General features: G+C 34.6%; 1 protein-coding gene across 1 annotated transcript in view; it reads left to right on the forward strand.

Moving 5' to 3' along the window:
* The window catches only part of LOC149797030 (uncharacterized), a 316734-nt gene that overhangs the window by 80037 nt on the left and 209341 nt on the right, over positions 1-27356 (forward strand). The window contains exons 16-24 of the mRNA XM_089960698.1: positions 592-3046; positions 4571-4805; positions 5931-5982; positions 7426-7585; positions 11376-11511; positions 18365-18562; positions 20713-20905; positions 23544-23699; positions 24921-25108. Coding sequence (XP_089816824.1) covers positions 592-3046; positions 4571-4805; positions 5931-5982; positions 7426-7585; positions 11376-11511; positions 18365-18562; positions 20713-20905; positions 23544-23699; positions 24921-25108 — 3773 coding nt within the window. The remainder of the gene's footprint in view (positions 1-591; positions 3047-4570; positions 4806-5930; positions 5983-7425; positions 7586-11375; positions 11512-18364; positions 18563-20712; positions 20906-23543; positions 23700-24920; positions 25109-27356) is intronic.

Raw genomic sequence — 27356 nt, forward strand, 5'->3', positions numbered from 1 at the left:
ATGAGATGATAATGCAATTATTGAATTCAGACCAAAATTTGCCATGGTTTTCCTCTCTTGCTTCTACAATTTTTTCTGACACATTGGGGAAGTGTCCCCCCAATTTTAGGTAGCCCAGTGGGCACAAGTTCCTCTACATGTGTGAGCGTGGCCTTTGGGCCTGTAATATCATATGCATGTTTTGTCTAGATCTGTTGGATCCATCAATCACTATGATCGTGCTGTCCATAGTAGTCCTTGCCTTCTAGCCAGCCCAGCTACTTCAGTTCATGGATCATATTGGTACATCAATCCATCTAATCATGATTCTGGTTCCATTTCTCTACAGCTTTGGAATCTTAGTAACAGATCCAGCCATCTCGCCACACCTTCTGCAACGTAGCTTTTTTATGACTGAGATTTTAATGATAAACCATCCATCCAGCAATGCCATCAGTATGGCTGGTATTGACATTTTCTGCATAGCCAGTAGTTATTACCAGCCATAGTCCAGGTGAACCAGGTGGCTATTCCAGCACAACACATTCTTCTGGCAGACTCGATTTACCATATATTGACATTCTTTCAAATTTGGAGTTACTGTAAATATAGAGTTATACCACTATGTATGGTTTATCTGGGTATGCAAGCCAGCAAAACTTGAGGGAGATTAATAAACATTTAAAAAATAAGATTGAGCAAATACTAGAGCTTTCTATGCTCTCAGTGATGTTTACATCATGCTGGTATCAGATTGAGGAAATGCCAGAGCTTTCTATGCTCTCAGTGATGTTCACATCATGCTGGTATCAGATTGAGGAAATGCCAGAGCTTTCTATTCTCTCAGTGATGTTTACATCATGCTGGTATCAGATTGAGGAAATGCCAGAGCTTTCTATTCTCCCAGTGATGTTCACATCATGCTGGTATCAGATTGAGGAAATGCCAGAGCTTTCTATTCTCCCAGTGATGTTTACATCATGCTGGTATCAGATTGAGGAAATGCCAGAGCTTTCTATGCTCTCAGTGATGTTTACATCATGCTGGTATCAGATTGAGGAAATGCCAGAGCTTTCTATTCTCTCAGTGATGTTCACATCATGCTGGTATCAGATTGAGGAAATGCCAGAGCTTTCTATGCTCTCAGTGATGTTCACATCATGCTGGTATCAGATTGAGGAAATGCCAGAGCTTTCTATTCTCTCAGTGATGTTTACATCATGCTGGTATCAGATTGAGGAAATGCCAGAGCTTTCTATTCTCCCAGTGATGTTTACATCATGCTGGTATCAGATTGAGGAAATGCCAGAGCTTTCTATTCTCTCAGTGATGTTTACATCATGCTGGTATCAGATTGAGGAAATGCCAGAGCTTTCTATTCTCTCAGTGATGTTCACATCATGCTGGTATCAGATTGAGGAAATGCCAGAGCTTTCTATGCTCTCAGTGATGTTTACATCATGCTGGTATCAGATTGAGGAAATGCCAGAGCTTTCTATGCTCTCAGTGATGTTTACATCATGCTGGTATCAGATTGAGGAAATGCCAGAGCTTTCTATGCTCTCAGTGATGTTTACATCATGCTGGTATCAGATTGAGGAAATACTAGAGCTTTCTATTCTCCCAGTGATGTTCACATCATGCTGGTATCAGATTGAGGAAATGCCAGAGCTTTCTATGCTCTCAGTGATGTTTACATCATGCTGGTATCAGATTGAGGAAATGCCAGAGCTTTCTATGCTCTCAGTGATGTTTACATCATGCTGGTATCAGATTGAGGAAATGCCAGAGCTTTCTATGCTCTCAGTGATGTTTACATCATGCTGGTATCAGATTGAGGAAATGCCAGAGCTTTCTATGCTCTCAGTGATGTTCACATCATGCTGGTATCAGATTGAGGAAATGCCAGAGCTTTCTATGCTCTCAGTGATGTTTACATCATGCTGGTATCAGATTGAGGAAATGCCAGAGCTTTCTATTCTCTCAGTGATGTTTACATCATGCTGGTATCAGATTGAGGAAATGCCAGAGCTTTCTATTCTCCCAGTGATGTTTACATCATGCTGGTATCAGATTGAGGAAATGCCAGAGCTTTCTATTCTCTCAGTGATGTTTACATCATGCTGGTATCAGATTGAGGAAATGCCAGAGCTTTCTATTCTCTCAGTGATGTTCACATCATGCTGGTATCAGATTGAGGAAATGCCAGAGCTTTCTATGCTCTCAGTGATGTTTACATCATGCTGGTATCAGATTGAGGAAATGCCAGAGCTTTCTATGCTCTCAGTGATGTTTACATCATGCTGGTATCAGATTGAGGAAATGCCAGAGCTTTCTATGCTCTCAGTGATGTTTACATCATGCTGGTATCAGATTGAGGAAATACTAGAGCTTTCTATTCTCCCAGTGATGTTCACATCATGCTGGTATCAGATTGAGGAAATGCCAGAGCTTTCTATGCTCTCAGTGATGTTTACATCATGCTGGTATCAGATTGAGGAAATGCCAGAGCTTTCTATGCTCTCAGTGATGTTTACATCATGCTGGTATCAGATTGAGGAAATGCCAGAGCTTTCTATGCTCTCAGTGATGTTTACATCATGCTGGTATCAGATTGAGGAAATGCCAGAGCTTTCTATGCTCTCAGTGATGTTCACATCATGCTGGTATCAGATTGAGGAAATGCCAGAGCTTTCTATGCTCTCAGTGATGTTTACATCATGCTGGTATCAGATTGAGGAAATGCCAGAGCTTTCTATGCTCTCAGTGATGTTCACATCATGCTGGTATCAGATTGAGGAAATGCCAGAGCTTTCTATTCTCCCAGTGATGTTCACATCATGCTGGTATCAGATTGAGGAAATGCCAGAGCTTTCTATGCTCTCAGTGATGTTCACATCATGCTGGTATCAGATTGAGGAAATGCCAGAGCTTTCTATTCTCCCAGTGATGTTCACATCATGCTGGTATCAGATTGAGGAAATGCCAGAGCTTTCTATGCTCTCAGTGATGTTCACATCATGCTGGTATCAGATTGAGGAAATGCCAGAGCTTTCTGTTCTGAAAGGCAACTATCAGTGATGTTCACTTCATGCTGGTACAAAATCCACTCTGATACTTTCCATATTGACCTTCTGGCACTGGATAAAAATTTAGTGGCAGTTCACGTCTTCCATGCTGTTTTATGAAGTGAACAAGAATGTGTTCCATACTACTTAAAAGCCAGTTGGAATAATTGTTGTTGACATATCTTCAGTGTTAGACTAGGCCTCATATGTCATTTTCTGATGTGTGAGAAAATAAGGCACAGCTGGAAGGTGATGGCCTGTATTGCCCAGGTCATTAACAGGGCAGCTCACCATTCCGTCCTTTGTAAATCTTGACCTCATATGATGTGATGCATGTTTACACTTCGTGTTGCTCACGTGTTTTGTATATCTACATTGTGTACTTAACTTTTGTCCATAATTTGGATTGTACTTTAAGATACTGGTTATTTGCAAACAAGTTTTTTACTAAAATTTGAGTTGAAGGCCTAACCTTGTTTATGAGCTTAGAATATTCTGGAAGTGAATTTGTTGACATTTTAATGGAATTTTCCACAAGAAATGACCCACATCTTGGGAATTCCAGGGCATTCTGTTGCATTTTAGGTCAGGTGACAGTTTATATATAAAGAGGTTTTGTAGAGAATGTAAGATCAGTGCATGTAATCACTTGTAGTTTTATTCAGATATAATTTGAGGGGAATTATTTATTTAATTATTAGTTGGAATTACAAAGTGTTCATTGACTTTTTGCACTAAAACACTACTTTTGAATTATTAAGGACACATTGAAAGACATTCTGCATTATATCATTGTGACATATTAATGCATTCAAGACTTTTGGAATTCATTCAGAACATTCTATAGTTTTTGACTTGTGATAGGACATTTAGGATTGTTTGGGATTTAATTCACAATACTGAATTAGCAAGAGAAAAACTTTGTATTATATTGAAATAAATTATTTGTTGATTTTACTAAACTTATTGGTTTCTCTTCTATCATTGCATAATTTAAGACCTAGAGATATAACACAAGCCATATCTTACCCAGGCAGTACAAATTGCCATAATTGCCATTACTCATTGGCAGAAAAATTGAAGATGTTCATAAGAAGGAATTTGAGGAATTGTCCCTCCAATTCACCACCCAACCCGTGCAGTCTTTTAAGGCAAATCTGTATGTGCCACAGCTATGGTATGACAGGCAAGTCAGGGACAAGGGATTTTTTTCATCACACATTCAGTTCAGATTGTAGCCTTATGCCAAGAGGCAACAATCTAACCAGTTTAGGAGGCAATATTATAAGGAAATCAAGAAGCCAGGTTTCTCTGCCTTCAAATTCCCTTACTTTTAATGTTGACCTGCCAACCCTACCACCCATAGACAGCCTACTGGATGGTGCCCGACTCCGGCGATTCTAATACTCACTCTATTTCCTCTGAATGAATAGGAAGTATCCAGGTAATTTCAGAGGGGTTTCAGATTTCATTTAACTGACTCCCTTGTCTTTCCTCTCTCATTTTCACAAAAATATCATCAGATTGCGAGAAGGATGCTTCTACAGTAGAGGAGTTACAGACGTTGATCAACAAACTGGCAGTGGAGATTGTTGTTCAAGAACTACAGTCTCCTGGGCTTTATTCCATGTTTATCCAGAAGACAAGTAGCAAGTTGAGGCTGATCATTGGCCTGGGTTGCCTTAACCAATACATCTCTCGACCAAAATTCAAGCTGGACATGTTTAGATCAGAATGTCTCACCATCAGAAAGGATTAGTATGCTATCATACCAAAACATAATTTCATGTCCCTATCCACACTGTATGATGGAAATGTCTCTGTTTTGCTTACTGCAATATGGTTTATCAATTTCAAGCTCTATCCTTAAGTCCAAACATCAGCCACTGGGTTTTTACCAAAATCATAGATTCCTTTGTGACCCTCTTCCACTGATTTCATCTACAGTGATGGTGGAGTAATTGGATGACATACTCCAGCAATATATGGTAAGTTTTATTCTTCACAAAGGCAGAAATGATCTTGAATCACTTTTGAATCATCTTTGTTTTCTCATGAATTGGGAAAAGTTTGATCTCATCCATCCCAGTGTTTTGTCCATCTGGGCGTTTCTCACCAGTCTCAGTCTGGTATGGCTCCCTTGTATTCGCATAGTCTGGATTGTTGAACTCATCGAAAGCATTTTCAACAGGACTTGGATTTCCACAAGAGTTCTTGCAACTTCTTGGACAATTCACTGTGGTGTTAGAGTTGATCCTGCTTGGCCATCTTTTTATGCATCACTTATGGATGACCTTGCTGGCCCAATGGTGTCTCTTTTTCAATTCCCTTTGATCATGAGGTTACGAAGTATGATCATTCCAATGTCAGTGGTGCAGTCCAGGTTGGCTCATAACAGGAATTCCAGTGGAGAAGTCCCAAGCAGAAATGACAGCATGTATTGATACCAGTAAATATGGTTTGGGTACCCACCCATTGCTGTAAGTGGCACGTGGGAGCCAGATCATCTGCCTCTGCACCTTCTTGAAACAAAGACTGTCGTCAATGTGTTTCAGTTCTGGAGGGATCACCTCTCAGGCAAAATGGTGCCAATTATGTCAAACTTCTATTGTCCTAACTTTTCTTCAAATCACCATACCCATTTTCTGAATTGGCAGTTTTTATGTTGGTGCGACCAGTTCCATATCAACATACAAATCAGACACATTCCCAGCAGACTCAGTTTGCTGGCTAACACTCTATCAAAAAAGGGTCAAATCATTTAAATGGAATGGTCTCTCCATTAAAAAGTCTTTCATCAGATTTGTGTATGTTAAGGGCATCCAATGATCAATGTTTTTGGTACAATGTGGAATCAGAAATTTTTCATCTTATTCTCTTCAGTTCCAGTCCCAGAGGCTTTGGCCTTGGATACTTTGTCAATCAGTTGGGAGGGGTTGGGAATCTTTGCCTTCCCTCCCAGGACCTTGGTGCATCTACTTTGTAGCATTCTAACAATTGACATTACTTTATACATCAAGTCATCTACTTTGTAGCATTGTGATAATTGACAGTGTTTTATACATCAAGCCATCTACTTTGCAGCATTGTGACAATTGACAATGTTTTATACATCAAGCCATCTACTTTGCAGCATTGTGACAATTGACATTACTTTACGCATCAAGCCATGTACTTTGTAGCATTGTGACAATTGACAGTGTTTTATACATCAAGCCATCTACTTTGTAGCATTGTGATAATTGACATTACTTTATTCACCAAGCCATCTACAGCTGATTACAATTTAGGACAGATTTTTTTCAGCTTCAGATTATAATAAAAAAGCTGAGCATTATAATGTAGTCATATTGTAGAAACACAAATCCTAAAATGACATGGTTGATAAATTCTTTTCCTATTTTTTCTATACCCTTGGATACCACGAAGTTAGTTTGTTTTCAAGAAAGAAAATAACTGTGAAGTTTGATCAGATTTCCATTTTAAAAATAAAATGATATGCAGAAGTATCCTGATTCTAAAATGTTCTTTGCCACATATCAGAAAAAGGCATTTATATTTGAAATGTGCTTTGCCACATATGAGAATGTGAGTTATATTTGAAATGTTCTTTGCCACATATTAGAAAAAGGCATTTATATTTGAAATGTGCTTTGCCACATATCAGAATGTGAGTTATGTTTGAAATGTTCTTTGACATATATCAGAAAGGCAGTTATATTTGAAATGTGCTTTGCCATATATCAGAATGTGTTATATTTGAAATCTGCTTTGCTACATACCAGAAAAATCAGTTACATTTGAAATGTGTTTTGCCATATATCAGAATGTGTTATATTTGAAATGTGCTTTGCCATATATCAGAATGTGTTATATTTGAAATGTGCTTTGCCATATATCAGAATGTGAGTTATATTTTAAATGTACTTTGCCATATATCAGAAAGGCAGTTATATTAGAAATGTGCTTTGCCAAATATCAGATAGGCAGTCATATTTGAAATGTGCTTTGCCATATATCAGAAAGGCAGTTATATTTGATTTGTGTTTTGTAACATATCAGAAAGGCAGTTATATTAGATATATATTAGCATTGCTTAAAAACACACAAGACCCTTAGGACTTTAAAAATGTTACCTCATTACAATATTATTGTAAATCATTTTGTTTTCAAGTGCATACAGTTATACAACTGAAGCAATTAAACTGACTTACTGATAAGTAAAACTGTTGTTCAAATTAATGACTACATTGCAGTATAGTATACATTTAGCTGATCACAAGTTCACCAAATTGTATGCAATAGATAAGCCACATTTACAAAAGTTGTGAAAAATTGGTATGATTTAACAGTCTGATTTACTTATTTCCTTCTCTAGGTTGAAGATGTTCCAGATTTTGATTACCAGCCTGATGGACAGTGGCGACTTAGTTTTTTTGTTGGTATTGGGCATGCTAAAGACAAGGTTCAGATATTGAACTATAGAACTCCCTACTATCAGCCGGTAGGTCAGCATTTCAGTTATCATCTGCTTGGGCGTCAGTAATAGTCAGAAATTGGTGATACAGTTTGCCCTGCCTTAGCAGACACCTTTATATGGAGGATGCCTATTCATGAAGGACAAAAATTTTAAGTCTCTTTACATAATTTTTTGATAATTTTAACCTTTGTATGAAAGATACTTGTCCGTAAAGAACTCAATTTTGGGGTCTCTGGAATGTGCTTTGTAGATATGTTTCACTGTAATTGCCAGGTAATGAAACCTTGATATGACAAAAAAACATCAGATTAACATTGACAAACTGTAGACCATCATAATTAGGGGGTGATCTCTTTTAATAGGGGCCTCAAGAAGGGAGGGGGACTGCAAATGTAACTTTTTTATTTAAAGACATAAAACAGTTACCTAATTGTTATTATCCCTTGAAAACCTCTAATAAACTAAATAAAGGTGCATGCATTTTCAGGTTAAACTAGAGGATATAAGTAACATTCATGAAGTACCCTATATATATATATGAACCAATCAGAGACAGTCATGAAGTACTGTGTGTGTGTGTGTGTGTATATATATATATATATATATATATATATATATATATATATATATATATATATATATATATATACAATCAGAGATGGTAATAAAATACTCTGTATATATGTAACAGAGATAGTCGTAAAGTATTCTGTATATATGTACAAATTAGAGACAGCTATGAAGTACCCTGTATATATGTACGAATCAGAGAAAGTCATCAAGTAGATTGTATAATGTACAAATTAGAGACAGTCATGAAGTACCCTATATATATATATATACATATATGTATATATACATATATATATATATATATATATATATATATATATATATATATATATATATATATATATATATATATATATATATATATATATATATATATATATATATATATATACAAATCAGACACAGCCATCAAGTACATTGTATAATATACAAATCAGAGACAGTCATGACGTACCCTGTATATATGTACAAATCAGAGATAGCCGTCAAGTATATTGTATAATGTACAAATCAGAGATAGTCATGATGTACCATATATATATATATATATATATATATATATATATATATATATATATATATATATATATATATATATATATATATATATATATATATATATATATATACATACACAAATCAGACACAGCCATCGAGTACTTTGTATGATGTACAAATCAGAGACAGTTATGCAGTACCCTGTATATATGTAACAGAGAAAGCCATGGAGGACCTGTATAAATGGACTAATCAGAGAGAGTCATAAAGTACCATGTGGTCGTTAGAAAAAGCGATCTCCCCTTGATACCAGAATTGGTGCCGAATCCTGTGATATGATCAGTTATTACTGCAGAGAGCAAAAGGCATGTTCTCTTTATGGATATAACTGCAGGAAAGCTGGAAAGGTATATGTGTTGTATGATTGGGTAAATATTATTGAAGAAACATATTTTAATCAAAAAGATTGGTTTCTTCTTCAAATATATTACCCAATTTTATAATACCTTAGGAGACTAGGTAAGAGGTAGAGGAAGATACATCCCCCAACCACATAGAAGATTGTAGTTGGCTTGCTTTGATGAAGAGTGCAGATGTTATTCAAGTAAACTTTGGAGGACCAAACTAATGCCCATTTGTTACTGCAGCAGCAATATTAGATTAATTGTAGAACATTGATTGAGACTGAATTTTTTTCATTAGATTAATAATTATACAGAACAATTGGTGCTTCCGGGGTAATCGGTTTTCTTTGAAATTTCAACAAAACTATTTTTACTGGGTACATTTAAGAAGAAAATAATTAGCCATTATTTGGTTGATTGTAGCCATTCCTGTTTCTGCCTTCAGAGATTTATCGATTGTTAACCCGTAACATGACTGTTTGAGTGCATCACATCATATATTACTCAGGCTAGATGTCAGCATAACCGGATGATGATATAACAATGCACTCTTAAGATGGTGTGTCAAGATGAACAAAGGATTTGTTTATGTAACAATGGTTAGATTCCAGTGTATTTTATACCCTTGTTTGCAGCTTCTTTTCATGTTGCTTTTGAATTTCACACTCCAAACCAAAGACTGTATTTACAAGTTTAAACAGCCAACAATGTTGTTGCTAAGTAGTTGCTATACAGTATATTTTGTTGCCAGTAAGGAAAAACATTGCAATTTGAAATATTGAGGAAGCCATGCCCAATCTCTGAATCGACCGTTTATGCATTATTTTTCGTACTTTTAAAAAGAAAGAAATATTTTTCGTGTATGAAAAAAATAAATGTATTTGAAATTTCAGATGCCATGATTATCTGATATTAGAATTCATATGTGATCTCCTCCAAAACAATCTTATACTTTTTACTTGTTCTTTAGTACTTGTTTATTCTTTCATTAATTTATCCAGTGTAAGTGTCAAAATTTAGAAAAAGGGCATGTCACATCATAAAACTCTGTGTACTTGTGAATTAAAACAGCTTCCTCAAATTGTTGCATGGCAGTTTATGGTAGGTAAAATGTATGCATTGAAAGTAAGTACTTTGGTGTCAAGAGGTCAGTATTTCTTAATGCATTGATCATCACTACCTCATTATAATACTGTTCTTGGAAGCCACACAGTATAATGCCTTATAATGAGGTACATACAACATTATTCTGCTGCTGAATAATTAAATGGAAACCATGACCATCCATTATATCATGAACCATGTTATAATGAAGAACTTGATAGTGAGGGAGTGCTATATTTTGGCAATTATAGATTTGTACAAATAATCAGAGTGTGTTCCATTCCATGTTGTTACCAATAAATACACCCAACATATTCTCTCATTCTGCATTTTCATTTACAAAAAGCTTCAGATTTAAATATTTATATTTGGTTAATTTCTGTTTAGAACCCATCAATATAATATTTAAAATTTTGACACCATCACTTTTACCTAATTGAGGTTGTTGGTTAATTTTATATACACTAGATCATTAGTATGATCTGTAGCATGTGAGTTGCATCATCTGATGTGACTGAACATGGGTTTTACACAAAGGTAAATCATTTATAAATATGAGAAATAATTTTAGTGGCCCTAGCATGTCACCTTGTGGTAATTAAGACTAATATTTCAGCTTTGAGGAAAAACTCATATGCTTTGGCCATAATATGGGAGTACTGGATGATTTACCAAGTCAGAGGTCTTTTTATAATCCAAGAAGAATATTCAGATAAGATTCCCATCATCCATGTCTTCTAGCCACATTTCAATTTTGCTATAAAGCATTCTTGGAATCACCACATACTGAGACAATTACAGCAATTAACATTTACTCTGAACTGGCAGCTGGTTTTATGCCAGAAGCTATGGTTTATATTTGTATACTATAGTCCATTTTGTAGAATATAATTATTTTGAATAGCAATATGATCTCTTATAACAGTCATTATATTGAAAAATACTCAAGTTGAAGGTTTGTATAAAAAAAATTGAAGTGGAATTTTGGTTTTCAATACAAAAACATATCTAGAAATAGAAAAAAATCACCAGTATATGCTTACCATATATACTCGCTTATAAGTCAAGTCAAGCTGAATACAACAAAGATCCTTATCTGCTGTAGTATAATGCACATGCAGATCAGGGTATATGCTGTTTGTTCTACTGATTACTCTTAACAAACTATACAGAATCATATCTACCAGTATGTTACATGATGACAGATCTGGGTCTGTGTTATTTGCAGTTGGACTCACCTTATTAGCTAGTATGTATGGTATGTTGCAGATACTGTTAAGTATCTTTCAAAACAACTTGTTGAATTTTTTTGTATTTTTTTTCCACAGCCTTTGATCCCAGACAAGATTACAATGGGGAGATCTCATTTCATCAATGTGATGGATGATGGAGTCCTTGAATACAGGTAATACAATTTGAGTAGTACAGCAGCGCCTTATCTGTTTATTGACAGTATGTGCTCAAAATTTACTGCCACTACACTGTTTGTGCTTTGATGTTAAAATATTGTAGTTATCAGATTTATTCTTACATGTGAACTTCCTGGATGCAAGAGTTTACCTCCCAAGATGATGGAAGTCTCTCATCATGCCCTTTTTTTCCCTTCATGCCTTACTTGTGCTGTAGTATATATAGGGTAATACTGCTTGTGGTCATGTGACTGAACTAACTTAAGTCAGGCAATACAGATCCATGTCTGACTTCAAGCAGCATAAAACAATTAACATCCCTTTGATTTGGTCAGCAGGGTCATTTGGTTTTAGTGTTTGAAATTTGTCCACATGGATTATGCTGTGTGTGATAGACGTAATTCTGAAAGGATTAAAGATTAATTGATTATGGTTGGATTATTAAAGAGTTCTGTCAACATAAACAAGATCAGTTTGGTTTCAGTGTTTAAAGTTTTTGGTGTGTCCAAGTGTGCATTATTTCTTAATTCGAAAACACCAAAATAAAGCCACCAGAATATTATTTCAAATTTAATGATTGATGAAAATGGTGATCAGATTTAAAGGACATGAATTTGCTTTCCAATAAAGCTGATTTTTAAAATCTGCTGTGGTGTTAAAATTGACGTTAGGCATCATGATGCATATTAAAGCATTTTAAATGTGTCAACAGAAAACACCATCACTGAAATCTGTGTTTGCAGAATCTGCAGTAATTCTTAATAAAGACATGTACTGAAACGCTGTTTGCCAACTTTTCAGCCAAACATAATCTTCTATCTTATGGTAGTGGACCATTTTTCAGATCTAGTCAAAATAGTGTTCCCAGGCTTGGGAATTGCACAAAAGTTCTAATTCAAATGGATGAAAACTACTCTCATAGCGACCCAAGCTTTGGGTCCCCACATGGATAAGAAAGTTGACAACATGTACCGCAATGAAAAATTCACCATTCTGATTGAAAATCATCCCTCTTCAAGTCAAAACTCTGGACCAAAATTTGCTTATCTCCTGATTTTATTCTAAACTGTTTTCTCACTTTTATCACATGAATGTTCATTTTCTACTGTTGAGGTTCCTTTATAATGTTTGGTGGATTTCCTCAATATACTTGAGTCTCCATTCTTGTAAAACCACACTGCAGTGTTAGCAGTACCTCAGGATTCTTGTAAAACTACACTGCAGTGTTAGCAGTACTCCAGGATTCTTGTAAAACTACACTGCAGTATTAGCAGTACCCCACGATTCTTGTAAAACCACACAACAGTGTTAGAAGTACCCCAGGATTCTTGTAAAACTACACTACAGTATTAGCAGTACTCCAGGATTCTTGTAAAACTACACTCCAGTATTAGCAGTACTCCAGAATTCTTGTAAAACCACACTGCAGTGTTAGCAGTACCCCAGGATTCTTGTAAAACTACACTACAGTATTAGCAGTACTCCAGGATTCTTGTAAAACCACATTGCAGTGTTAGCATTGCTCCAAGATTGTTGTAGTATCACATTGCAGTGCTAGCATTGCTCCAAGAGAACTATTAGAGCCACACTGCAGTATTAGCAGTACTCCAGGATTCCTGTAGAACCACACTGCAGTGTTAGCAGTACTGCAGGATTCTTGTAAAACTACACTGCAGTATTAGCAGTGTTTCAACATTGTTGTAGAACCACACTGTATTATTGGCACTGCTTCAAAAGAACCGCTGTAAGTTTCTAAGTGTCAGAATAGGCATACAGTTGGATATTATAGCCTGTTAGACAAAATAGGTGATTTTTTAAATAATGTATGAAGCTACAAATTTGATGCAAACCAAACTGGAAGCTTCAGATTAGCATTTTGCTTATACACTGTCAGTCATATTTGCCATGTGTACTTGCTTATAAGTCGAGTTCAGCTGTAAACATCAATGATTCTGATCTGCCATTGCATATATACTGACCAATCAGGGTCTGTGTTGTATGTTTTACTGATTACTCCTAACAAACTGCCTAGACTAAGACCTGCTAGTGCATTATGTGATGACAGATCTGGGTCTGTACAGTTTGTAGTTGGATTCGACTTATAAGCAAAACTTACAGATGGTTCAACCATATTAACCCAGGTAGTTTAGGAGCCAGACACTGTAATAATGGATGGTGTCACCAGCACTGTATGTGATGACCATATAATTAGGGTCATATGGAACCTCAGTATGTGGGGACCATATAATTATGGTCATACAAAACCTCTTTCTTATGTGTGGACAATATAATTATAGTCATATGGAAGTTCTGTATGCAGGGTCCATTTAATTATGGTCATACAGACCCTCTGTCTGTATGTGGGGACCATATAATTGTGGTCAAATGGAACCTCAGTTTTTATGCAGGGACCATATAATTATGATCATACAGAACCTGTCTGTATATGGGGACCATATCATTATGGTCCTACAGAACCTATGTCTGTGTGTGTGGACCATATAATTATGGTCCCACAGAACCTCTGCCTATATGTGTGGACCATATAATTATGGTCATACAGACCCTCTGTCTGTACGTGGGGACAGAATCTATGTCTGTATGTGTGGACCATATAATTATGGCCATATGGAACCTCTGTCTTTATGCAGGGACCATATAATTATGGTCCTACAGAACCTATGTATGTATGTATGTGTGAACCATATAATTATGGTCATACAGATCCTCTGTCTGTATGTGGGGACCATATTATTATGGTCCTACAGAATCTATGTCTGTATGTGTGGACCATATAATTATGGTCATATGGAACCTATGTCTTTATGCAGGGACCATATAATTATGGTCATACAGAAGCTATATCTGTGTGTGGGGACCATATCATTATCGTCCTACAGAACCTATATCTGTACGTGGGGACCATATAATTATGGTCCTACAGACCCTCTGTATGTGTGAACCATATAATTATGGTTGTACAGATCCTATGTCTGATATTTCATGGACTACCACATACCAGCTGCTTTGTCACATTCTGTGTTAACTTTCTTGATATACCACTCCCTCGATAATTCACGCCCTGATAACTCACGAACCCGCTTATAACGCGGTGTCAAGCATGGATCCCATTTTTTAAACCCGAAAATACCCCCAAAATTTATCCCTATTTGTTGAACTCGAAGAAAATTGCAATCAAAATTGGTAAGGGAAACTCTGATGTATCGCTCATTTTATCATTGAAAATGGTAGATAGGACCTGGAAATTTTAATCAACACTATGAAATATCAAATTACATTTTCTTTTCAAACAATATTCCTAGTACACCGCAATTAATGCTATGTAAGGAAATTTTGATCAATGAATATGTCACTTACACTGAGTGGAGGCAGTACTTTAATAAATAAATATAAATTAAATAATTTTTTTATCAAATGAAATTTGGGTTCTAGTTCATTCTTTTAGTTCCTTTAAAGTGTATCATCATAAATGCAATGTGTCCTCTTGTATTTAAACGTAAAATGCGTCAATTTACCATAATAGCTATGTCCGCGAGCGTTTCTCTGAGAACCTAATTCAGTGCCGACCGTGTTTTGATAACTGACTTCCGGAAGTATTTGTTGTATTGTTGCACTGAATTAAAAGCTGGCCTCCTTTGTATTATCACGTTAATTATGTCTTTTGAATAGATAAAATAAGGATGTGGAATAAAAGAAAAGTTAAAGGTAACAAAAATCGGACTAACTTAAAATCTAGCGACCTTGGTTGTATGTTGGGTGAACTAACTTCATTTAGTCAATCGAACACTGTAATAAACATTATTGTGTATGTAACATAAACTACCTTAACTTAACTGACTCTTTCATAACTGTGATCAAAGATAATAAGGCCATCAAGCAAAATGAATACTTCGTAAAATATAGAGCTTGATTTTACAGATACGGACCATTGTGGGCTAGCGAGGTTCCGAGAATTCTTCAACTGGCATTTAGAGATATCCTATGGGATTATAAGAAATTTCATTATTAATTCCAATGAAATCACGACATTAACATTGTACTAATTGAACAATAAAAAATTGAGTTTCGATGTAGACGTATCACAAAATAAATTTCCGTGTTTTTGAAAAAAAAGGAATCTTGTTTGGTGGTGTATCAACTGTTAGTCTAGTTCCCAAATTATGGACTACCGATTTGACAAGATATTATTAAACACCACTACAGGAAGAAAACAAAAAGCAGTTATGTAATACACAGATTTTTCGCGTACACGTGATGGTTGTCCAAACCAGTTGGAACAATCTTTCATATGTTGGATATTTTTAAGAAAAAAAATGGTTTTTAAACAAAATAACAAACAACTTCATTAGAAAAAGTGAATTATTAAAAATTATTATCGACGTGATTGTAAAATGATTATTTGGTCATTAAACAGTCCAGTTCCCTAACGCCTTCCCCCCCCCCAGTTTTCTCGATGTCTAAGCAATTATTTTTCAATTTTTGGAGGTCCCTTGGTAACTTGCACCTCACTTATAGTGCGGTCTGTGTTTGTGGACCCCGTTGTGCGCGAGTTATTAAGGGAGAGGTGTACTATGTTTCTGATTTAGGCTAGCGATAGATGCCAGATTTCATAAAATTGCTGGGTCCCTACAAACATGCAACTGACGAGGCATAAACTGTCTTCTTTAGCTAGTAATAAGAATGGCAAAAAATATACTTACAGTTTTACATCCTGAATTTTCTCAAAATGTACTTCTTAGTTCTGCAAATCTGAATTACATGAGCCATGTCCTGGGTTCTCAAGCTTGATTACGCATTTCGAAATTCTACTGTAATTTCAACTACATTCTAAGTGGAATTATATCCTCCTTACCGCACTCAAATTGAATTGAACATTATATTCCATAACGTCTTTTTGATAATGGAAAATGGAAAAAGGTCATATTTTTCCCACATTATGAGTTCAAAACATTCATTGATAGAACAGAAATACACTCGCAAATGTCAACATCCTGCTCCCTAGCTGCTGAAATCTGATGTAGTTCATGTGGAATTGGCACAGAAAAATCCAGTCCATAATCAAGAAATATCATAGAATCAACAAAAATACCAAAATCTGTTCATTCCAGATCAAATAGAAAAAGTTGTTGCATTGCACATTCATTCACAATATGACTCCAAATTTCAATTTTAAGTAGAACAAAATGCCATTTTCTTTTGAAAGTTATTTATAGTGCATGACTAAGTTCAGATTTATCAGGGTGGTGGTATGTGTGCATTAATAATGTTGTTGTTGTGTAATGATGAATCTGTGCTTGTGGATTTGGTTTTGAATATGGTATACATTCAGTTACTTTGTATCTTGTAGTGTTGTTTTTGTTTATATAATTAAGCCTTAGGTAGAATAAGAAATTGAGCATATAATAAAAAGGTTACTGCAGTTGTATGGGAAAATAAGAACTCATTTTGTCTGATGAATATACTTCACTCCCAAGGTCATGCAGTATTTTCATCTGAAAAATTTGTTCATATTTTCCCATACAAATGCAGTAACCTATAAATACTGTACAATTCTGACAATGTACAGTTAATAAAGAAGAAAAAAGCACATAATTAAAAAAATCTGATTTTCCTCTGGAGTATGCCATGAGCTTTCACATGGAATGATATGCAAGTGCTCTGATAAAGCCTCGTTAACCTTACTTTCTGTATAGTTTTACCTTGTCACATTCATAAACTATTGAAGGTATAATTTAGATATAAATAATTAATTAGAATTAGTTTTCTTATGGACACAAATTGAAAAATACATAAATATTGCTAAAACTAAATATTATAACAGCCTGAAATATTTCGACATGTTAGAAACTGAAGCATTAATCATGCAGGTAAGGCCTAAAAATAATAAACTGAGGATATGAGTGGTACTTAAACTGAAAATCAACTGTCCGTATTCATATACAGGTAAGGCCTAAAAATAATAAATTGAGGATATGAGTGGTACATAGACAGACATCAACTGTCCATATTCGTATACAGGTAAGGCCTAAAAATAAAAAATTATGGATATGAGTGGTACATAGACTGAAAATCAACTGTCTAAATCAACTGTCTGTATTCATAAACTGAATAAATATATTTTACAGAAAATTGAAGATATGAGTGGTACATAGAATAAAAATCAACTGTCCGTATTTGTATATTGAATTAATATATTTGACAGAAAAGTATAAATTATATTGATTTTGTTTTTTCAACAGGTATTTGTCTACTCTGTTTCCTGATTTGGTTGCTATGGTAACCATGAACACATAATGATTTCACTGACTTTTTTGTGTTAGCAGTCTGCATGCGTATATGCATCACTTTTATATAATTTCACCACTATAAATACCAATTTGGTTAAAAATATCTGTGTTGTTCTGAAACAACTAAGCATAACACTGAAGGGGCAATTAGGCACAAATTAGCTGACGTGACAAGGTCATGCAGAAACAACTCAGTACTACCAGGGTTCAAGGCCTTGTCTCATTTGACTGGTTTGAGATTTGCATCCTCTTTAAATGCCAATTTTTTATGTGAACCAAGAATCACATTTATAATAGTGGAGTGATACCTGGTTTGGCTTACTGTCATGTTATTATCTAACAAGGACAACATTTATTTATGTCCAAAGGAGAAAGAAAACATAATCTAAATGTCATACCTGGATAGAAACTGATGGACAGTGCCGTATTAAATTGAGTTTTAATGATTGCATGTTCCTAAAATCAGGTATATCATACTTTGTCACAGATGCTTCTGTTAAAAAATGGAATACTTAAAACATGAAAATATTAATTTTTTCAGGAAATTTAAAAATCGAGACTCTTTTGCTGTGTTTGTGTCAAAGACGCCATTGAACAGAAACATGCTATACTTTGACGTGGAAGTACTAAGTGTGAATGACGGGAAACATTTAGCAGTGGGTATTTGCCCTCGAGACTACCCCATTGATTTTCTGGGCTGGAGGCAAGGATCCATTGCATATCATGCTGATAATGGCGGGTGAGTTTATAGAAACTTTAATAAATTTTATTTACTTTAAAGCACAAAATGTTTACAAATCTGGCACACAAATTTAATTTGCAAAAATTCTTATAATACTCACACAGAAGTGACTGTCCTAATACTAACCTATTAACCTGACTTGGACAGTTTGGGAAAACAGTCTCAAAAACTTTCAGTTTTGTTGTTTGTTAGTTTTTTTCTTCTTATTATTGGGCCTATAAAAAGTTACATGAAAGTTTAATTGCCCAAAAATGGTTTTTTGTTGACTGGACTAGTTGGACAAAGGAATTGTTATCTGCTGTAATAGTAACTTGGTAGGATTTGAAACCATGCCCTTTTGTTTGCAAGTCCAGTATACTTATGAGTAAGCCACCATGGCTGCTTACTATTAAAGGGGCATAATGCATTAATCCCTGAATCATGAGTTTTTAAATTTGCATCTATATGCCATATTGATCAGATGAAAAACAGGGACTTTTGCTGATTGTCATCTCTACATTCATTTATGTCTGTTTCTCTTATGCCATCCACAAAGCCAGCTTGGTAACTCAGTTATACTAATACTGTTACAGACAGACAGACAGACAGACATTTGTTGTTTGATATTATGAATATATTTAAATGTGGTGATGGTCCAGTTCAGCTTATAAATATTGCATCTGTCCGCAACCAGCCTTGTAACAACATTACTGTGATAGAAAAACTTTCTGAGAAAAGTTCAATTTTGATTGTACTCCTCTTGTTTTTTTTATAAATAGATAACCTGATTAAAATCTTTTGCACAGTTGCTCATTAAATAAATAACCCTATTTTGACCTTGATTTTACTTCTTGAACTTTAGAGGGAAAATAAAAAGATACAAATGCAGTCAAATAGGTTTTATAGTCAAATCTGCTTTGTTTTTGTCCACCAGGTTATTACAGCTTTGTTGATTGGCTTTTTGTGTAAAGGAATTATTTGTATGTAGTTATGAAGATGGCACCAAAATGTTGGACAAACTGAAGTTCAGAAATGATTACTTTTGATCCTACATCAATTTAATCTGACACCATGACATGCTATGATTTTCTGTTTATTTTAAAGAGTTCCTCAGTTGGTTTGGAAAAGCAAATGATTAAACAAAATGTGTACATACACTTAGAAAATCCAGCTAGATTTTGCCAACAAAACTTGATCCCTTGCATCATGTACTGGCAGACAAGGGTCTTGTTTTTTCTACTGATTGTTCATAACAAACTGCATATATTTGGATCTGCTGGTGCATTATGTGGGGTTTGTAGTTAGATTCTGCTTGTAAGCAAGTGTATATAATAATTAAACCTCAGTATGAAAGAAATTGGTCAACAAAAGATACTTTTCATGTTGCTTGTTTGTCCTTTATAGATAGGCTTCAGTGTAAATGTTATGACATACTGGTGAATATATTACAATATTCTATATGTAAATGTAATGACATACTGGTGAATATATTACAATATTCTATATGTAAATGTTATGACATATTGGTGAATATATTACAATATTCTATATGTAAATGTTATGATGTTGGTAAATTTGTTACAATATTCTATAGGTAGATGTTATAACACTGATAGATTTGTTAAGTAAATATTATGACATTGGTGAATATTTTACAATAGTCTATATGTAAATGTTATAACATTGGTGAATTTGTTACAGTATTCTATATGCAAATTTTATGACATTGGTGAATTTGTTATAACATTCTTTATGTAAATGTTATGACACTGGTGAATTTGTTATAATATTCTTTATGTAAGTTTTATGACACTGTTGAAGTTATAATATTCTGTTTGTAAATGCTGTGACATTGGTGAATTTATTACAATATTCTACATATAAATGCTTTGACATTGGTGAATTTGTTACAATATGCTTCATGTAAATTCCGTGATATATTGGTGAATTTGTTACAATATTCTACATGTAAATTCTGTGATATATTGGTGAATTTGTTACAATATTCTACATGTATATTCCGTGATATATTGGTGAATTTGTTACAATATTCTAATTTCAGAATTTCATCAGAAGAAGCAGTTTTGAACTGGGGGCTTAATGTTTATGAATTAGATTATGACAAGAAAATTAGCATACATTTCAAATTTTTGCTGTTTTAATTGCAGAGTTTACCAAAATTCCAGCAGCTTTCTAAAGGATACAAAACTCAACCCAGCTGAGGATGGAAAGTTTGGACCAGGAGATGTGATTGGTTTCGGGATCGAGGAAAGCCCTGAGGGACCCATCCGGTTTGATAATGAGGGATTTATCATACCCCAGCAAACACTGAAGTATTACTTCACTAAAAATGGGAAAAGAGTAAGAGTACTATCTATGGGGAAAAGATCCAACAGTGGCCATTTTTTAAATCAATGGCATAAAATGTGCCATCATTTTGACACTGACTGATGTAATGTTCCAAAGGTCATTGCCAAAAATCCAAAATCTGTGAAACGCATGAAAATGTTGCAGATAGATTTTGCCAGCAAAATAAAATCATACTTAGTTTCATATTCAGCTTGCATGCAGTTTTAGTAAATACATCAATACATCAATTATATTCATTTGTGTTGAATATAGTATCCTTTAATATTAAAAAGACTAATGTTTATTATCATATGGGGAAATCTAACAAGGTGTGAGACATTATATCCTGTAAGGGTGGAAAATGGCCCCTTTCCACATAGTTGTGGTTGTTTTCAGTCACAATTGCTTGAAATTTTGGGTCAGTTTTTGTTTCTATATTGGTAATTGATCCTTTTCAGCTTATATTTATATCCATTGCACATAGCAGACACCTTTGAAGACATCTGAATTTAAATTGTGAGCATCTTTGCACTGCTTTACATCAAGTAACCAAACTTGGTGCATGTTTTAAACCAAAGACCATAAAAACTAGGAGAAGACAAACTCTGTATTGAAATCATTTTAAAATCTTTTTATGTTTTTTGTAAATATTGTTTTATATTGTTGTATATTGTTTGTAGTGCCAACATAATCATTTGACTATATTTCCATTTGTTCAGTGATAATACTTAAAACATCTGATTTGAATGGTCTCTACTATGAGCAACTATCTGTCATTTATGACCAATCTTGTTGTGCATGTCTCAGTTATAGTAATGGTATATAAATGACCTATCTTGAGTGACCATCTGCTGAACTTGACCATTGGCCATGGGTTTTAGGCAGAATAAGTATTTGAACACTGCTATGAATGACTCTATCACAAAACCAGATATAAACTCTAATGACTTTTATTTAATCTGTAGTAATCATTATAACTGAGGAAGATCTGCAAGTGGATCACAGATTGTTATAAGATCAGATAATAACAAAAAAATCTGAGAGGAGTTGGATCTGGCTGTTATAATGGTTACCTTAATCTATAGTGAGAGGAGTTGGATCTGGCTGTTATAATGGTTACCTTAATCTATAGTGAGAGGAGTTGGATCTTGCTGTTATAATGGTTACCTTAATCTATAGTGAGAGGAGTTGGATCTGGCTGTTATAATGGTTACCTTAATCTATAGGTTGCTTCTTTATATTCAGACTATAAACAAGATTAAAGAAAATTGTCATGGACCGCCATTGTTGTGCCAAAGTAATATGAATTCTCATTATGATTAACCATATTCTTTCTTTGAAGAAACTATCGTGATATACATAGCTAAATGTTTTTTATTGTTTTTTATCAGTTGTAAAACTACCGCTTTCACAGTAGTGCATTGAGTATCATTTTTGCAGTTAATACATAATGTCTGATGTGAATGGGTTTTTTATCTAACCATAAATTACTTGTGTTTTCCAATGACTTAGGAAGGAATGTATCTTGGCTTTTGAGAAAGAACATGTCAGTAACTTCTCCAAATTTTCAATACTTATTGTGACTCAACAGTTTACTGCATATTGGGTAAGTTAAGGCAGGACCAAATATATTAATGTATCCTTACCTTTTGAAACATAATGATATCCTTTTGTCATGGTCCGTTGTACACTTTTACTGAGAGCTTTGTCGAACTATCAGTCTTTAGAAAAATAGAGCATTAATGATCATCTATTAAGCTAACTTTTGTTTTGTCACTAACAGTTACACCACAACGCTAACCATACTGTAATATCTCTTGACATCTAATACACGTAAAATGATGAGCCAAGTCCTTGGGTTTTAGTTACTTACAGTGAAGTCCTGTTGACATCTAATACACCTAAAATAATGATCTAAGGCCTTGGATTTTACTTACTCACAGAAAAGTCCTGTTGACATCTAATACTCCTAAAATAATGAGCCAAGGCCTTGGATTTTACTTACAGAAAAGTCCTGTTGACATCTAATACACCTTAAAGGATGAGCCAAGGCCTTGGATTTTACCTACTGACAGAAAAGTCCTGTTGGCATCTAATATTCCTAAAATGATGGTCTAAGACCTTGGATTTTACTTACTTACAGAAAAGTCATGTTGGCATCTAACACCTCTAAAGTAATGAGCCAATTCCTTGAATTTTACTTATGTACAGAAAAGTCCTGTCGACATCAAATACCACTAAAATAATGAGTCTAGGCCTTTGGTTTTATTTACACAGAGAAAAGTCCTGTTAGCATTTAATACCCCTAAAATAATGATTTAAAGCCTTGGATTTTACTTACTCACAGAAAAGTCCTGTTGGCATTCTAATATCCCTAAAATAATGATCTAAGGCCTTGGATTTTACTTACAGAAAAGTCCTGTTGGCATCTAATACCCCTGAAATAATGAGCCAAGGCATTGGATTTTACTTACTCACAGAAAAGTCCTGTTGACATCTAATACCCCTGAAATAATGAGCCAAGGCATTGGATTTTACTTACTCACAGAAAAATCCTGTTGGCATCTAATACACCTAAAATAATGAGCCAAGGTCTTGGTTTTTAGTCATTTCCAGAAATGTATATGTTGATATCTATTATCTTTTCCAGGTGCATGAATACCAATATGAATTTCAGTGTGATGGAATATATCCTGCTGTGGCCATGCATTATGAAGATGACAAGGTGAAGATCAACAATTTTTATTCAGAAACCAAACTTCTCCGTCAGCAAATGGAGCTGGAGAGAGTCAGCAAACTTGAGAAGGTAGTGATTTTTTAACATGATTATTGGAATTATTTCATTACTGTAAATGATATTTTTTGTCAGTTATGTAAAAAGTGTGGAATACTAAATTGGACCTGTTTGTTGTTTCCTCTATCCATTTTTATGCCCATTTATCCATCCTGGTTTTATTTCTTCACAATAACTCCATAAATAATTCTTGCATTTCAACCAGATTTGGTATACAGTTTGATAGAAGTGAGGCTTTGGTTGAATTCAGTTGGTAGTGTTCTTCACCATTGTTATGGGGAGTTATAGCCCCTTATTATCAAAACCACCCTGTATTTGCCTCTGCACAGTAACTCTCTTCATTATTATTGGATTTTAACCAGATCAGTTAGTAACCCCTTAATTGTATAGATGTCAGTGTTATAGGTAGATTTGTATTGATGAGGCCTTGACTCAAATTCATTGTCACTGTTCTACTTCATCATTGAATGAAATTATAGCCCCTGTTGCTTGGATCCACTCACTTTTATTTCCACACTAGTTATACTGGTCACCATTTTTCATGGTTGTATTTAAATCATATTTTGCAGATAACCAAATAATGATTGGACCATAGCAAAGGTTGATTATCAGCTTTCTCCATCATTATTTAGTCAAATTACAGTTGTCATATTATACATTGTTTAGTAGAGATATGTCTCAGGTATCACCACGTCTCATTTCTACACATTTCTCCATCTGCAAATTTCTCCAGAGCTGGAGAGAGTCAGCAAACTTGAGAAGGTAGTGATTTTTTAACATGATTATTGGAATTATTTCATTACTGTAAATGAAATTTTTTGTTAGTTATATATTGTCCCCTGCTTTTTGTTAAAAATGTGGAATACTAAATTGGGCCTGTTTGTTGTTTCCTGGTCACCATTTTTCATGGTTGTATTTAAACCATATTTTGCTGATAACCAAATAATGACCATGCAGCTTTATAAATTATAAGATGTATTGGTTGGGAGTGCAGTATACAAACAAATGAGAGGGTATGCAAATACTTTGGTATGAATAACATCAGAGTACTGAGCATTGGAAAATTCATTTTTATGTAATTGCTTTGACTGTTAAAATGAATATGAATGTAGTGATAAAATATCATTAATTGATATTGAAATATCAATAATGAAATTCTAATTAGAACATGTAGTAACTGTTGTAGATCAGTAGTACCACATATCAATGAAAACATCGACTTATTTTTCATAGGTCAAAGAAGAAAAAGAAAAGAAAGATGCTGTTCCACCATTTCATGGTTGTGAATTTGTGGTGGTTAGCATGAGTGCAGGGAGCTCTGACTCATCAGGAAAAATGCAGCTTCTTAAGCAACAGATCAAATTACAAGATGACCTTGAAGTTCTTAAGATCATAGAGGACAAAATACAGGAAATAGAAAAGTGAGCATCATTAAAAAATTTAGTTGCCTAATTTCAGACATGAGTGAATCAATTTAAATAAAAAACTTTGATTGTATCATATAGAAAACTGGGATCCTGCTGGGAAAATGTTAGGATTTTCCTGGGGGGTTTTAACTGAGGGATTTCACCAGAGAATAAACTCTCAGCAGATCCCTTCAGGAAAACAATTATAGTAATTTTCATATCTTGGAAGGATCTCCATGGAGAAAAAAAAACTAACCAGGATCCTACTGGCAAAAAAGAAGGTATTTTTGACATTACAGCCAGATCCCACTGGAAAAAACAACAAGGATCTCACTGGGAAAAGTTATTGGGATTTGTGGCTATGCTGATGGGATTCCACTCGGAATACAACCCAGGATCTCACTGGGGAAAATGGGGGGGGGATGTTATTGGCTATCCTAATGGGATTCCATTGGGAAAACAAGAAGAGTCTCACTTGGGAAAAAATTAATGGAATTTTTGGCTTCCACTGGAAAAACAACCTTGGATCTGAATTTGTCCACATTCAGAAACATCACCAATCAGTCTTGCCAGTACTGGAAAATTCTTTGTTCCTGAATTACTGTCTTGTTTGACTACTTGTTCTGGGCCCTCCCCCCCCCCCCCAATATTTGATCTTTGCGATTCACAAGTACTATACCAGTCTGCTCATTTTTCAAATTAAATTGAATAAAATCAGACACTTTTATTGTAGGTATATAGGGACAGTTGAAAGATGGAGTCATGTTGTAGCTAATGTTGTAAGACCCTATGGCACCATCTTGAATTATCTTCATCTTTTATTGCATATATTAGGGAATTTTACATTCTTGATCTTTGACAAGAGATTTTAACGGCTTAAAGTTTTACCTTTATCTTCTATTTTTTTTATCATTCAAAGAATTATAACATAATTGTATTTTGGGTGATCATGTCTTCATTTTTATTTGGAAGGATTTATCCTTCAGAAGATTTCAGAGAGAAAGGTTTCACATAGACCCATGATAGTCATTCAGTATGGGGAGGGTATGTCGGATATTTATTTTGCAGACTGTCAGTGGTGGGTTGTGAGAGGTCCCCCTTCTTACAGTGTTCCTGGAGTTTATCGACCACTGTGATTCTGCTTGAATTGAGTAAATCATAAAATAAAATATGAAATTAATGGATGGAATAATAGAGATCTGAGCAGATTTATAGAATAGAACAACACAAGATACAATTAATCACTTACATAAACAAACTGAAATCAAACATGACATTTGAATGAATAACTTTCTTTAGCAACAAAGTTACAAAACTTATGTCAGATTCAATTAGCTGTTCATTTATGCTGATAAAACAAATTTCATTAGAGGATTGAGTTAAAGATCAAACTCAAATTGCTGGCATGTCAGCTTAACCTGGTTGCTTCTGTTCCTTTTCCAAATCACTGTTGGTGACAGGACAACATTGCCATATATTTTTTTATTCTTCTCTCTTTCTCTCTAACCTCTTTGAGTCGTCAACCATAACTTGGTTGTAGACTGCATTCTTTTCCACTGTGCAGCACAGCTATTTTTTCCTTCAAATAAAATTTAATATGTAACATACTTACTTCAAACAGTATACACACTCTTTTTACATCAGCTATCATCTAATTGTACTTCCCTATCATAATTAATGTCTTTTCTAGTGGCTACTCTCATTCCTAAGTGGAACCATGATATAACTAGACTTTTTTAATAAACTGTGATATCCTGCTGTGGGCTATAAATTGATAGCTTTAACCTTAACAGAATCACATAATTCACTATCGTTGTACATAGATGATACAGTATGTGAAATGTGTGTTATACTGCAAAAGCTAAGTTTCTTATTCCTTTCCTAATTGGGGCCCAGGGTGACTGAATGGTCTAAGGTGCTCACCTTTACAGAACACTGAGATCTCAATTCTGTCCAGATTGGTTTTGAATCCTAGGCTTAGCCAATGTAGGTACGTGAGAAAGTTTGCCAGGAGCTTCCCTTGGGTCATTGGTTTTCCCGTGTTCTTCCTCCACCATGTGCTGAAAAATGGTGTTAAGCCACAACAACAACAAGCTTTCATAATTATGAATTGATTCATTATGGTTATCTAATGATAGATACACATGTATATAGTTCAGTTTTCACATACATCTAATGAGGGATTAAATCTATTTTTAACAATATTTGCATAACTCTCAAGTTTTACAGGTGTAGTATTTATTCAAGTGAGCTATTTCTTTTT

This window comes from Sinohyriopsis cumingii, chromosome 6 (assembly GCF_028554795.1).
Source record: "Sinohyriopsis cumingii isolate HCF-2022 chromosome 6, ASM2855479v2, whole genome shotgun sequence".
NCBI classification, from domain to species: domain Eukaryota; kingdom Metazoa; phylum Mollusca; class Bivalvia; order Unionida; family Unionidae; genus Sinohyriopsis; species Sinohyriopsis cumingii.